This window comes from Rhineura floridana, chromosome 17, assembly GCF_030035675.1.
Source record: "Rhineura floridana isolate rRhiFlo1 chromosome 17, rRhiFlo1.hap2, whole genome shotgun sequence".
Classification (NCBI taxonomy): domain Eukaryota; kingdom Metazoa; phylum Chordata; class Lepidosauria; order Squamata; family Rhineuridae; genus Rhineura; species Rhineura floridana.
In genome coordinates, this window is record NC_084496.1 from 12073625 (window position 1) to 12088720 (window position 15096).

A 15096-nucleotide genomic window follows, 5' to 3' on the forward strand; every position below is an offset into this window, starting at 1 on the left:
AACTGAAGCTGAAGTGACAAAAACACCAATTAATGAAGGCAAACCTGTGTTACAACAAAGCAAATATATGAAGTCAGGCTGCAGTTCCAGAGTGCCAATATTGACATGCCCAAGGGTTTTCAGACAGCCACTGGAAATTTCTCTCTCACCTCCTCCCCTCGCTTTTGATTTCCTATGCCGTTTTTGCAAATGACTTTTGAAACTCTTCTCAGTTTCAAAAGAGTATATGGACTGTAGTAAGGGAAGACTGCCTTTGGGGGGGGGCAACCAATCACAACTCACCACTCCTTGGGTGCATGGACTAGCAGTTTGCTCTTTGGATCCCGGACAATAGGAGGCACTCTTACCCCTCAGTACTAACACAGTTTTCAGATGGAGCTCTGTTCCTAAAGTAAACTTAGAATCATAGCCGCAACAGACGTAGCAACAACTTGCAGACTGTAAAACAAGGGGTACCCAACATGGCATTCTCCAGATGATGTTGGACTCCATCATTTCTGATCACTGGCCATGCTGGCTGGGGCTGATGGGAGTTGTAGCCCACCATATTTGGCTACTCTGCTGTAACAAGGAACTTTGTTTAGCCCAGGAGTCACCAACCTTTATGGACTGGTGGGCACATTTTGAAGTGAGAGTGCGGAGGGCACCAGTCACGAAACAGCTGCCATAAGGGTGTGGCATAACGCAAAGTTACAGTTAAAAGGCAGAAGAACCCGGTTTTCCCCAGTGCTAATTCTGAACCAAACCACAGGCTGCCATCCTGTACCCACAACACTCACTCATTGGCTGAAAACACTGTCAGGATGGAACAACCAGGCTGGTTCATTTCACAGAAATTGCTTAGAAGGGTACCTGCACATTTTGCTTCATAACCTTTTTTCAAATGAAAGCTCAGAGTCTGGGGCCCCTATCTGGGGTGCCAATGAAGGCCTCTGCGTGCCCTATGGTGACCCCTGGTTTAGCCTATCTAGGGAACTTCTAACATTTGTTTTTATGCAAAGCTCTAGCCCCAAGCTTTCTGTTTACCTTATAAAAAAACCCAAGGGATCACACTGATGATTTAAGTATACCAGTGCACTTTAAGCCACTATTATCTGGCAATATTACCTGTCTCCACAAAACACATTTATTACACAGTAAGAACACAGGAAGCTGCTTTAGCCCACCTGGCCCAGTACCACCTACACTGACTTGCCGTGGCTCTCGGACAGACGCCAGACAGAAGTCCTTTCCAATCCTACCTGGAGATACCAGGGATTGAACCTGGGATCTTTCGCATGCAAACACTCAGTTATGGTCCTTTCATAAAGGACCAAACAAAAGGTCCTTCATAAAGATGAAGTGCCTCTTGACTCTTTGCTTTTTAAAGTTAAAATGCTTGATGGGAGCTTCTGAGATTCAGCCAAACCAAGGCAGGATTCTAGACATGTGGATGCCAGCTAGTAGCTGGCAACCATGACCCTCTTGGCACTAGGGTCTGAAGGTAGTCAGAAGCTCTCACTCACTTCTGATCTTCCACTACCTGGCATGAAACGAGTAGAAATCCTTCCTTACAGCCACTTTGTGCCTGCTTCCTTCTCCCTACTTCCCGAGATCTCCCTTCTGAGAAGTATTTCTGCTTGCGTGAGGTTTTAATGCTAGCTAGACACTGAAAGCTTTCTCTTGGCTTACAGAAAAAAATTACCTTTGAATCTTACGCCCCTGGAACGTTTGCGACATCACAACAGAGGCTTCAGTGCAATTAATGCAATTACTGATGTTCCCAGGGAGAGGTGGGAAGTAAGGATGACTGAGTAATTTAAACTTGAGAAATATCCCTTGATCCTTATTGGTTGAATTCATCATCGTAGTTGTAAATCTTAACCATATTGCACTGATAATCATGCTGTTCTGCCCCTTGTACAAGGTCACCTCCATTCTAATGGAAACAAGGGCTTCAATACCATTCTTGGTAGTTTTCCTTTCTGTGACCCACAGCTTCCATCTGCCCTTTCATTATCCAAATCAGAGGTTGCAAAATACAAGGCGGAGCTTGGGTATGAACTCCATACCCCACAACATAAAGCTGCTATTTCAAACCCACAGTTTTTGCTGCAAGTTGAAATACTAATTGAAATGAAAAGAGGCCAAAACTTGCTCCAGAAAGTGAACACAAGGCATAATTGGCAGTCTGAGCCTTAGAATGCAAATTCTCTGTCCAACAGAATTACCCAGAAGGCAGCAAGTAAATTCCCCTAGATCAACTCTAAATGAATTCACTCCCCCAAACTCTCTTTTATGATTACCACCTGTACACTCACTCTCGCAACACAAACACATCAATTCATCCAACAGAGAGAGCTCTTCCTCCTCCCTCTCCCTGCCACAGCCACACTTGATCTCCGTTTGCTTCCCCCTCCTGAGACTCCACCCACCCCACTTGTTGTCCACCCTCCCCCCAGTCAATCCATAACTCCTCCATTTCCTCCTGTACTCCATGCATACGCAGACACAGCTCAGTCACCGCTGGTCCTCCTCTCTCCATCCAGCCAATTCAAAGGCCTCCTGCCATCCATCAGAATGGAAAGGGGCATGTGCAATAAAGGCTTAGCAAAGACCTGTGAGCAACTGGAGGAGGAGCAGCAGCAGAGGAAAATCATCTTTGGGTGATCTGGTGCTATTGCAGTGCTCTGGGGAACACTGCTGCACATGGGCACCATATTGATGACCCTGACAAAAAGTTATAGGTTATATACTATGGCAGGGATGGGGAGCCTATGGCCCTCCAGATGTTGTTGGATTCACAACTCCCATCATTCCTAACCACTGCCCATGCTGGCTGGGGCTGATGGGAGTTATGAATCCAACAGCACCTAGAAGGCCACAGGTTCCCTGCCCTTGTGCCACAAATTGTTTGCACCAGCGGTGGCTGGTGGCTCCGTGTCAACGGGGCAGTGGAATCCGCTCCAGGTTTTAGTCTGAACTTCCAAGGAGCCGTCCAAGGTGCAAAAAACACCTTGGACAGCTCCTCGAATGTTCATACTAAAATGTGACGTGAATTCCACTGCCCTACTGACACGGAGCCACCAGCAGCCACTGCAGGTTACCGAGATCAGAAGCAAGAAATGTTACAGGCAAAACTGTCACATGAAAGAATGAGGTGTGTACCTGCGGTGGGAGGCGGTGGCTTGTTATGTATCCACTTTACTACTTTGATGCCATTTTGTGCCGTGGCAATGTTGACACCAGGGACACAAGTGATGAGGTGCTCCAGAGGAACACCTCCCTGGCCTTCCTGCACCATTTGCAAATGGCTAAATTCTGAAGCATAGCAGTCAGCAAAGCTGTAAAAGAGCAACCAATATAACAGGCAAGTATTAGATCAATAACAATAAGATGACTTCAGACTGCTCATTTAACAAAATATTTGGTAACTCTTGTAGCAAAACAAATGCAAAAAATACACCAGAAACTCTTAAAAGGTGTTCCTGTTGTCAGAAACAAGCCTGTGTTTATACTGCAAGAAAGAAGAAGAGCCCGGTATTAAAGCTGACTTGTCATGATCTTAACTTAATGTATGCTGTGGCTGACTTTGGGTCAGCAATAACCAGCTACTCGATAGCCATCTAGGAATTCTGAATGTAGAAATTTGCAGCTCGCGCCACAGGTCTACAAAAACCGTTGCAGGGCTACCATAGGCCAGTAGGTGGTGCTACACATTTTATGACCTAAGGCTGGGGTTCCCAAACTCTTGTCTGTAGACAACCAGGGGTCCGCGGGCATGCTCGTATCAATCATTCACATTGATTTTTAGTTCTATTTTTATTCTTTCTTTCATTTCCTACACTGTCTTTTGTTGTATTACAATATTTATTAACAGAATGCAAATCGTAATACAACGAAAGACGTAAAAGAAGCGATAAAAATACAATTAGTGTTATTGTTGCAATTTTAAGGCTCTAATGTGAATTGTATGTTTTTATGTTGTGCATCACCCAGAGTGGCTGGACAACCAGCCAGATGGGCGACTAATAAATGTAATAAATAAACAAAACAATTAAAATTTCTGCAACATCTAGCATGGTGGATTACAATTGCTACAAACAGGCAGAAAAATCATTAAGTTGTTTGCCGAGACCATTAGGGATTTTCAAGTTGTCTGTGGGCAAAACGTTTGGGAACCACTGACCTAAGGATCAAAAAGGAAGTTGCTACGCATTTAGGAACGTCACAACGTTTGGTCAATCTAGCTCAGCAATGTCTCCCACGGCTGGCAGTGGCTCTGCAGGGTTTTAGACTGGCGACATTCCCAGCCCTCCTTGGAGATGCCAAGAACTGAAGTCGGATTTCTTCATGATTCATAACTTGAAAAACCCAACTTGCGTGGTTTTGCAGTATCACGGCTAGATAGGTTGCAGCCAACTAAATTCTACTCACAGTAGACCCATTAACATTAACGGATCTAAGTCAGCCATGCTCTAATGTTAATGGAGTATGACTAACATACCCTCTGAGTATGACTAACACTGGATACAACCCTGTATCTAAGACACGGATGAGTATTTTCATTTCTAGTCTCCAAATGAAGTCCTCTGAAACAAAACCAAGCGAGCTTTATTGAGACCATCTAACGCCTCTCAGTCTGTGTGTTTGGTTGCCCATAAGAGACAGCCTTGATGCCAAGACCATACGAGCATACCCGTGTGTGTTAGAATGCAACACACACAGCTCAGCTGCTGTGAATTACAAGCACAATTCCCACAAGGGGCGGGGCAGAGCGCAATGATGCGTAGGCTGTATCTAGCAATGGAAAGGTACATTCTCAAACACTGCTTAAAATCAATGTGGGGAGCAGTGTGGATGCCAGATGGATGCATGCAGTAAGGGAAGTAACCAGAAACGTAGCCAAGGGGAAAGTCACTGGGTGCCTCCCTCCCTGCTTTTCTGCAGCCAAGGGGAAAGCACCTGCCGATTAGAGATGTGAGAAAATAAAGAGAAACGATAAGCTGCAATTCAAATTTAGTTCTCTCTGTAGCTGTACACGCCAAACATAAATACTAACTTTCTGATTTTCTAAACTGGGCAGTATGTACTCTGTGGTTACAGATTTTTGTTGTGCAAGAACAGAACTCAGGAGGGTTCAGAAGACATTCATGGGCTGCCTAATAACAGTCATCTGAATATGGTCAGTCTCTAGTATAGGTTAGTCTTGTCTTTTAGTCTTCAAAAGCATGTGGACAATGTCAGACAAAGAAAAGTGAGACAGAAGGTGGGGTTGGGGGACTGAGCACAGTGGACAAGGGGAAGATGGCTTTATTGTTCCAGTACAATCACGGGAGACAAAGCAGATAGGCGTGACATTTGGCATGTTTATAAATGCGATTGCACACACTGCCCTGGTCATGTAAGAGTAAAGACTCTGAGTTCTATAGACACACTCAAGTGGCATGGAGCGCAGAGGGAGTGTCCTCCTGCTCAGTGACGATGCCTTTCTAATTTGCACAGCCCTGCCTAGTAGAGCAAGTGGGAGGAGCAACCCATCCAAGGATCCGGTTCTCCAAAAAAGAAGAAAAAATGCAGATGCTTACTGAACATCTGAACAGCAGCAACAGAATCCTTTTACCTTAGTAACGGCACTGTCCCCTCATGGGTCTGCAACAAGCTATGAACTTGCGGCGCAAAGGTCTTAAGAGACAAAATCACAAAGGGAATTTTGTAGGAGTCAGGATCAAAGTCGTGTTCACTAGAGTAATACAAAAACAATAAAACAGTTTTATACTGGGACAAGTATGGAAAGGATATATACAGCCCAGAGCTTCCACAAACTGCCCCCTTTTTAACTTGCTACTGTTGAAGATTTGTCTTACGAACTTGGACAGTAACAGATATTAGTTATTGCTCTAGTGTAACTGTCTTCCTCATGGGCATGAATTTGCTATCTTTCAAGAGATCTTGCTCAGTTCGAAACAGGTGTAGCTATACAGCTATTAAAGAAGCGTAAGACAGCGTCAGGCAGTTCTGTAAGAATCTTCCTTTTAAAAAAAGCAACCGCCCGACACACAAAACCAAGTACTTTCCACTTTTAATAAAGCACAATGCTTTAGTATGGAACTCCCTCCCCACAGTGCACGGGACAGGCAGATGTGTTTTTACACATCGAATTAAGATGCATTTACTTCCCCAAGCTTATGGTTTTGCTGCTTAATTATATGAATTTCTGGTTTCTCAATTTTTTGTGTATTTTGTCTTAATATATCCATTTCATATTGCTGGCTTTACATTTCTTGTACTGATCTGTGTATTTTAATATATTGATATGTAGGTACCTTCAGGTTGAAAGGCAGAACAACAAAATAACACTAAAGCTCCAATGTCAATTTCAGACTCCATTTACAGAGAAAGGTGGAAGAATATGAAGACACAGCTTACCTAAAGTCTTTATTTATGCAGTGCTGTCTACAAATGGGCTCATGATATTCCAGTTCTTCAAATATGATAGGACTACAGTTAGCTGAAGAGCCATCATGAGACTGTGAGGATCCCAAAGGGCTCTGTCTAGCTTGACTACTAGGTAGGAGACATACAAGCCTTCCATTGCCTTGATCGCGGATTGCTACTGTGTCGGTTATTTTATACAAGTCTGATACATTTAACTTGTGTCCAAACCTTAAAACATAAACAAAAGAGTTGAATACTTTTAGTAAAGTGGAAGGGAGGAGAGGAGAAGGATAAGCCATGTTCTACTTCTGGCAAAGAATACTCATTCTAAAACTACTACTAATCATAAAAGTAGCCTATTACAAACATGCAGGATTTCTTAAAGGTGGTTTGGTGTGTGGTTTCAAACCTACTTCTTCTCATAGATCTCCGTGAACTTGACAAGTGGTAGACAGCAAGCTGGAGCATCTTGGAGAATGGACATTGCTTCTGAACTGCAAATGGAAGAGCGTTGGAGAATCATTGTATTTCTACCCATTCTCTTCTTCGTTTAACTAGACCAGCCTTTCCCAACTAGTGGGCCACCAGATGTTGTTGGAACACAATTCCCATCTTTCCTGACCATTGGCAATGCTGGCTCAGGCTGATGGGAGTTGTGGTCCAACAACATCTGGTGGCCCACTAGTTGGGAAAGGCTGACCTAGACCCACCCAAATTTTCTTAAAAGCAACAGCACTGACCTAGCACAAGCAGGGCATTTCATTCTTCATTAGTACCAAACAACCCAACTTAGAGAGGCAGTACAGACCTCATGACCCAAGTACAACTATTGCAGGATGTTGGGATCTTACTCAAAACTCTCCAGGACATATGCACCCTCACCTCCAGGAATGAATAACCTTTTGCTATATATGTGGCCCTCCAGGTGTTGTGGAACTTCAAATCCCATTAGCCCCAGACAGCATGGCCAGCGGTCAAGGATTATGGGAGCTGTAGTCCCAACAACTTCTGGAGGGCCACAGGTTCCCCACCCTTGACTTAAGGTGACCTAACTAAGTCAGCCAGTCATTCCTGCACCTGAAGGGTTGATCTCCACCTCAACTGACAGAACCAAGTTCTCAAAGCAGCTGCTCTTCTGCTTTTGTCTAGTCTAAATATTGGCTTTAATTTCGATATATGGTTTCTCATCTTACCCCAGCACACAAAGAAAACAGATCCCTCCATACTCCTTTTGGTAACTCTTTGAGGGACAGCAGCGTCCCTCAAGTAATCTTCCCTGTATTCCACGCACCCTTTTCAATTCACAGCCTGTCTTCAGCCTTCAAAAGTCAGCCACCTAAGAGATTTAACTTTTAAAAAATTTACCTAACTAGCGCCAGAGATTTGTTGGTAGCCCCTGTAGCGAGTGAAACCTGGATCCTCTTGCTGCCAATTTTGTATCTGTGAAGGTAGTTCACAGCACGGATTGCTTCTTGTAAATTCTCCATTTGTACTATAGCCTTCAGCTGGTAGTCAGTATGAGGACTGAGTTCTACAGTTTTTACCTGAAAGAAGACATCAAATCAGCACAAAAAAAAGACCCAGGACCAGAAATTTCAGGGCCCCCCCCTTTTTTGGGGGGCAGAAGATGAATTTGACACATCATGGTTATCTGTGTATGTACTAAAGCAGCAACAATGATAAACCCAAACATTGCAAGTTCAGACTTCTAGGCATTTAATGCTTTTAAGAGAAACCCTTTTGAGAAATGCGAGTAATGCATACAGTCTTTCAGCCCCTGCAGAAGGCAGTGTAACACACCACTTCTTTGATCACAGATTTTTAAAGGCATTAATTCATTTGAATTTATTACTATTGTGGAAGTGTAACATATGCAGCCTTTATGAGCTGGCCGGCCAGCCGGTATTATGTTCTGGGGGGAGTTCAACATACATGTCAAGGCCATCTTGACTGGACCTCCCAGGACTTCACAGCAACCATGGTGCTGTTTCAACAGATCAGGGACCCGACACACAGAGGAAGGAATGCCCTTGCTATAGTCTTGCACTGGATCTGGACTGTTCCTTTTTCTCTCAATTACCCCATTGCCATGGTCAGATCATTTCCTAGGGAGGTTTGGATTGATGGCAACATTTACCCTCCTGCAGGGGTGGGACACCCATTAAGCTAGTCTGCTCTTGGAGACTCATGGAATCTGATGGGCTTTTTGAATGCTCTGGGAGAGTTGTGGGTGGAGAGAGCTGCTGAGGCCCTAGCCTAGGATCACTAGGAAATGATGAGATGAAATGGGCCATCAACACAATCAACTCTGATACAGAAGAGGTCGCAATACTCTCCAGTTCTCTGGGCAGCTGTGGACAATTAAGTCAGTCAAATAATGGCTGGAATGCAGATGGGGCAATGGCTGTAATTTATCTGCTTCGGGCTTTATGCCGATGTGTTTTAACTTGGAACCCACTGTGAAATAGTCTGCAATGAAGAGTGGGATAGGAATGATTTTCATGAATACAAATAAATATTAAGTTGTGAGTTTCTGTTCTTGAACTGCATTAAAGCATATATCCGCAAAAGCGGACACGGGACAAATAGTAATATTTCATGTTTACCTTGCCATGCTTAGAGAAGATTTCTTGCAAGGTTTGTTGCAGTTCCTTTCTGGACAGTCTGTAGTCTATATTGCTGATCTGGATGTCTGCCCCATTTGCAAAAGGATCCGGGCAGTCTGCACTACCAGCATGATTGATGACACTGAAGGTGAGTGGAGAAGATCTGTTTGAGAGGGTTGGAGACACGCTCCTAATGAAGTAGGAAGAAACATACAGAATCATTCTACTGTATATTGTACAAATCTTGTGTGTGTGTCTCTAGACACTGACAGCTTTGCATGTAAAAGATTTAACCCGCTCCTGCTGGATGCCTTGTTCTTCCCGAACTGAGAATGGGCTCTTCCCCAATGCGGCATTGAGTCTTGGGAGATGCGTCTTGCTACGTTCTGAGTGCCTGAGGCTTAGGGCAGTGGGAATGTGCTCCCAACCCCTCTTCTCACCTGTGGAGGCGGGCAGAGACTTGCCCCACAGCTGAGTGGGGACCTCAGTATAATGTATCTCTGGGGGACAGTAGGACTGGCTCAGGACGAAAGTAAGTTTTGGCTAAGTAAAAATGTGTTGTTTTTTTTTTTTATTAAACCCTCCTCTCCAACCATTTCAACACTGGGGTGACTGAAGTGACCACAATCTTAAAAAAAAACAGCATTGTGAGGGCACCATATTAGCTACCCCTGCACTAATCCAATGCTTATACACACAGAACTGAGAAAGAAGATCAAACCCCATCTAAGCTCCCCACGCATCTCCAGATTGACCTCAGAGGGAAGGGCTTCCCTGCTGATCTCAGTGCTGGGGCGGATTCATCACTGCCCAAGCATTCAGGGCATCCCCAACCCTAGAGCCCAGGGTCTCCATGCTCTCACCAAGGATGCCCACAGAGTTTTGGACTGCAAGAGATGCTTACCTAGAAGACCAGCAACTTTGAGATATCAGAACAGGACTGAGCTGTCTCGATGCTGTGAGTATACTGAAAGCAGATGGGTAGCTAACTTGGAAGACGTCGTCTTTCTCTTTTCTCTCGACCGGGGAGTTGCTGATGCTCCTGGCAGCAAACAAATCTTTCCTGCATAAAGAACGGAATCATTAGCTTGTGATTTTGATTCTTGCTTTCGACAAAATTCAGGCTTGCTCCCAACGTACTTTTGACTGTTTTTATGAACAGATTCTCCTGCTCCTATCTTTTTGCTTGCCAAGGTTATAGAACTTGCTGCGTTGGAGTTACTTTGCAATAAAGCAACATCCTCTTTCAGTGGGTCTTTGTGGTTCTCAGTAATTTTCACGTTCTTCGACTCCATGCGACAAAGTTCCTTAAAGAAATAATAACAACAACAACAACAATGCAGGTCAGCAAGCAAGCATTCAAGATGTTGCCTTAGTGTAGTTGGTTAAATGTGACCAGTAACTGAGATAAGAACATAACCAGATCAACTGAAAATTCTATTCATAATTATTTTTTATAAAAGTTAGTTTTGGGTGGGGAGTCATTAAGTTCAAACGATAGCAAAAACGATAGCTTAAAGTCTTGTATGCACTTCTCCAAGGCTGAAGTGTGCTTTGGGTATTTGGCTTTAAAGCTTTTTCATTTTAAATGTGTCGTAAAATATCCACGTTTCATAGTCCAACGGCTAACACACAACAAGTCGGTTCCTTTTCACACAGAACTCTGGGAATTGTACGTCTGAGGTGAATAGGGTCTCCTAACAACTCTCAGCACCCTCCGTGAATGACAGTTCCCAGGATTCTTTGGGGGAAGCCACGACTGTTAGTGGAATAAACGTACAGTGTGAATGTGGTCCAAGTCACACTTAGAGATCCACTGAAATCAATGGACTTGAGTAGGTTAAGATATACCATATTAATCAGTGGGCTTGACTAACTTACTGTAAGAGAGCCCTTGGGCTTAGGGCGGTATATAAATTAAATAAAATAAATTAAATAATAAATCTATTCTGACTTAGTGGATGTGATCCACAATAATTACAAAGGGGGTGACAACAGGCACGGTAGTCTGGTAGATTAAAAAACCTGTAAGGCTGAATTGGTTTCATCTACCTCATAGTTTTAGTGAAGATGCAACGTGATCAGTAACAGCCAACTGCTTTAGTAAGATTTTGAAAGGTGTACATTATGAAGTTAGTACCTGTAAGCTCTTCACACTTGTGTTCTTTGCAGCAGATGCATGTGCTGGAGGGCCTTTCTCCACAACCGCTTTGGTGGTGGATGACTCATCGTTTGACTCTCTGTTCATGAGGCACAGCTTTGTGTTCTTGTTCACTTTTTTGGGAGACTTCACTTTATCTGCTCCGGTAGAACTGGCGTTCTTAGTTTCAGCAAGCTCTTTGTTTCTTGGGGTGAAAGACACAATGATCCTGTTGCCAAAGACGTCTTCATTCTCCATCCGCTTCTGAGCGCGCTCAGCACTGTCTTGGCTTAAGAAGCGGAGGATTGCGCTGCTGCCGGAAATAGTCAGTACTTTGCCTCCACAGTTATCGGACAGACGCCGGAGCCTACAGCAGACACTTTTGCTGTCTCTATTGGTTGGCAAATTGTAAACATATAGTAGGGTATGGCATGCCTAATTTAGAGAGAACAAACAGATTTTAGTTGGCTTTCAGAGAAACCGGGACAGAATTGCAGCTGAAGACCAACAAAGTATGTTATATTATGTTTTATTTCTAGGCCGGCCTTTTGGCCAAAAAGGCCCCCAAGGCAGCTTACACACAAATAAAAAACACGAATACAAATAAAAACAATACAATTTACAAAAAATCAAACTAACAAAATTATAGCATTTCTAAAAAGCAACAACGGCTATCCAAAAGCATTCATCTTCCTGGTAAAGGACAGTCCCCAGAAAAATGTCACTGAGAGCAAGGGTGAGCGGGCAAAGCAGGTGGAAAAGCCTGCCCCTTGATGGTCCCAGCAGTCTCACCCCAGCAAAGTATGTCGTATTATACATTATAAAAAAATAGAAAACCCATCGTTTAGGACAGTGGTTCCCAACCCCCAACTTGTGAAGTGCTGAGGGCCTTGGCAGACCACTTAATGATTTTTCTGCTTGTAGCAATTGTAATGTGCTAGCTGCTATACAATTTGAATTTTATTTTTACAGACATGCCACAGACCACCTGAATGAAGCTCACAGACCTCCAGTGGTCCACGGAGGGCAGTTTGGGAACCCCTGCTTTAGGAACTATTTGTGCTCAACAGAACCTGCAAAACGGGCTTACAGAGACTCCAGAGATTAAACTTTTGGCAAGCACTGCTGATTCTTCTGCAAGCTGGGTCTGGTATCACCAGGCAGCATCCTGAGGAAGCAGCTGATGCTGCTGGCCTGGGTTCCCCTCTTCCGACAATGTAACTTACCCACACTGCCCTGGAGCAATGTAGCATCCACTTGGGATGTCCATCCATGTTCTAGGGCAGTGGGGTGGGTAATTACAATAGTGGCTGCCTGATGCTCATTGAAGGAGCGCTACTGCTACATTCCTCCTTCCACCTGTCAGTTCATCCATCTGCCAATACGCTGCCATGCAGTACATGAGAGGGGAAGACCACCTGCAGTTGCACTAAGGCACCTGCTGCAACGAGAGGGTCTTATAAAGGGCGTCTTGTCAAGGGACCACCCAAACTTGGGAGCCAGCATCACTGCAAGCTTCTCCCCATGATCAAGAGAGCTTCAAAACTTTCATGGAAAATCTGCAATGGGAGCCCCAAATTTTGCCCCGGTTTCTGGATCTTGCAGGGTCACAAAAACAGGTAAGCTATACATTTGCTTTGACAAACGTAACACTTACTGTTTCCGCAGTAAAGCCAGCAGGTTAAAAGGAAATTCTAAAACGGGGCCTATATGAAGCATGGGAGATCCTAGTTGTGTAAGTTGGGGTGTTGCATGATATAACAAGGCAAGGACCCACGACCTAGCTGTTTCACCATGTATAGCTTGCATACGAGTGGTTAAAGATTTGTGTGTCAAGCCCAGTACCAGCCTAAGCTACATCCAGGAATGCCTTATTTTGGCTGAATGGAAGTCAGTACTCTAGTCTATTGACATAAAAACCACACAGAAGAAATCACTTACTGGTTTTTTTAGTGGTAATCTTGGAGGCAAATCTGAAATGAATTCTTCAAACCTGGTGAGCTCATGAGCATGATGCAAAAGCGCTTCAGAAGCTTGGTTTTTGTGCACCAGGATTACGTGGAAACCGTGGCGATGTCTCAGGTCACTAAGTTCTAGTGCAAAGTTAACATCAGCTGAAAAACACAAGACCAAGAGCAACAATACAACATTGGTTTTGAGAAGTTCACTTTTTTGCTGGCCATTTTATTCACAAATATCAGCAGAACAATTCTTTGGGAATGTCAAAGTATATAGGGATGGGGCAACGGAGCTGAGACCCTGTCTCCTCGCCAGCTCACCGTTAAGCAGTGCATTGAATCTGTTAAAAAAATCCCCGCAAGGGGAATTTTGTTTGAAGAATCAGGTCACATCCTTGCTCCATGAATAAGGGCACAGTTGCACAGAACAACTGAGAAGAAGAAGAAGAATTTCTCATTGTGACTCAAGCCCAGCAGTCTTGCTGCACTCCCGCTGAGATGAAAAACATTGTTTTGATTATTTCAGAAGCTTCAGGCTCTTGCCATGTTTCCTTTAAAAAAAAAAGGGATCTGCCAGCAGGCAATTTTTATCTTGCTCTTCAAGAGAGAGAGGGGGATGGGGACAGAGTGCCAGAAACTGAAGAGATGCGGGACAGAACTGATGTCCATGAGAGACAGCTGCAGTTTCCCAACTGTAAAGTGTGATTTTTAGTAAAAACAACTGGGCAACCCACGCTTAAAGAGACCAATAACAAAGGCAGGAGTTCACAACACCTCCCTTAGCCTTAGTTAGCCTACCTTCACATGAAGGGCCACAGCTCAGTGGCCAAACATATGCTTTGCGTGCAGAAGGTCCCTTGGCCGCTCCAGTTAAAGGGATCTCGGGTAGCAGGGCTGGGAAAAGCCTCCATCTGAGCCTTGGAGAGCCACTGCCAGTCAGAGTAGACAACAGTGGGTTAGATGGACTAATGGTCTGACTCGCTACTACAACGCCGCTGTGTGTGTTCTAACAACTGCAGGCTGCTCTAGGAGGCACCAACTCCTGCCATTTTCTCATTTAGAATTGCAGCCCCCAAACGCTGGACATGTTAAGCGAAGGCTGTAGTTACTTAATATGGAGGAAAAAAATCACTCTGTGCACACTCAGAGGACAGCCTGTTGCTTCACGTGTTTCTTCCTCAACTGAGCCATGGCTCCGATGACTCCCTGAACTGAGGAGAAATAAAATACAGAAGTATCAGAGCGGCTGAGCAGGTGGTGCTTGAGAGTGCAAAGCAGAGGTGGGGAAACCTGCAGCCCTCCAGGCGATGTTATCGCACTACAACTCCCATGAGCCCCAGCCAGCATGGCCAATGGTTAGTACTGATGGGAGCTGTAATCCAACAATGTCTGGAGGACCCCAGGGTTCCCCATTCCTAGTGTAAACCTTGAGAGGCTATTAGACTGTATTACTGTCTGCGGGAAAGAGGCAGTTTCACCCAGATCAATGGCAATTCTCCAGATCAGAGAGTTAATTTGAGTTCACAGGTCCCTGAATGTCCACCTTCATTCTGTAGCTGTATGCATAATGTCACTTTCTTATCTCTCCCCCTTCTGACATCTTTCCTCACCGACGGGCTTGGAAACAAAGACTCTCAGCAAGATGCTACTCAGAGCATCTTCACGCAGGAACACCGAAGGGTCACGAGAACAAGCTTTGTAGCAACCCTTTCTAATGCGTGCTAGCATATGATGCACTGCAAGGTGGTGATGAGGCGGAGAAGTACTGGAAGCAGTGCCATACTCCCCCAGCAAAATGAGGCAAGGCAGCCAGCATTGCAAAGAGAAGCAGGCCAGGGAAGGGGAAGTGTTTGCAGGTTGAGGGCCTAATGCAGCCCTCCAGGCCTCTCTGTGGGTTCTCTCCAGGCCTGCTCTGTGCCCTTCTGAAGTGTTTTTCTGCTTGGCCAGAATGTGTCCTTGAGCTGTGATAATGCTT

The 15096-nt window shown here is 44.6% G+C and overlaps 1 protein-coding gene across 10 annotated transcripts in view; it reads right to left on the reverse strand.

Moving 5' to 3' along the window:
* MARF1 (meiosis regulator and mRNA stability factor 1) overlaps window positions 1-15096 on the reverse strand; it is a 48773-nt gene that overhangs the window by 19803 nt on the left and 13874 nt on the right. For all 10 annotated transcript variants that reach the window (XM_061600412.1, XM_061600415.1, XM_061600408.1 and 7 more), the window contains 10 exons: window positions 13105-13277; window positions 11164-11598; window positions 10164-10330; window positions 9928-10086; window positions 9024-9213; window positions 7783-7961; window positions 6831-6911; window positions 6409-6645; window positions 5603-5722; window positions 3148-3323 (listed from right to left, as the gene is read on the reverse strand). In XM_061600412.1, coding sequence (XP_061456396.1) covers window positions 3148-3323; window positions 5603-5722; window positions 6409-6645; window positions 6831-6911; window positions 7783-7961; window positions 9024-9213; window positions 9928-10086; window positions 10164-10330; window positions 11164-11598; window positions 13105-13277 — 1917 coding nt within the window. The remainder of the gene's footprint in view (window positions 1-3147; window positions 3324-5602; window positions 5723-6408; window positions 6646-6830; window positions 6912-7782; window positions 7962-9023; window positions 9214-9927; window positions 10087-10163; window positions 10331-11163; window positions 11599-13104; window positions 13278-15096) is intronic.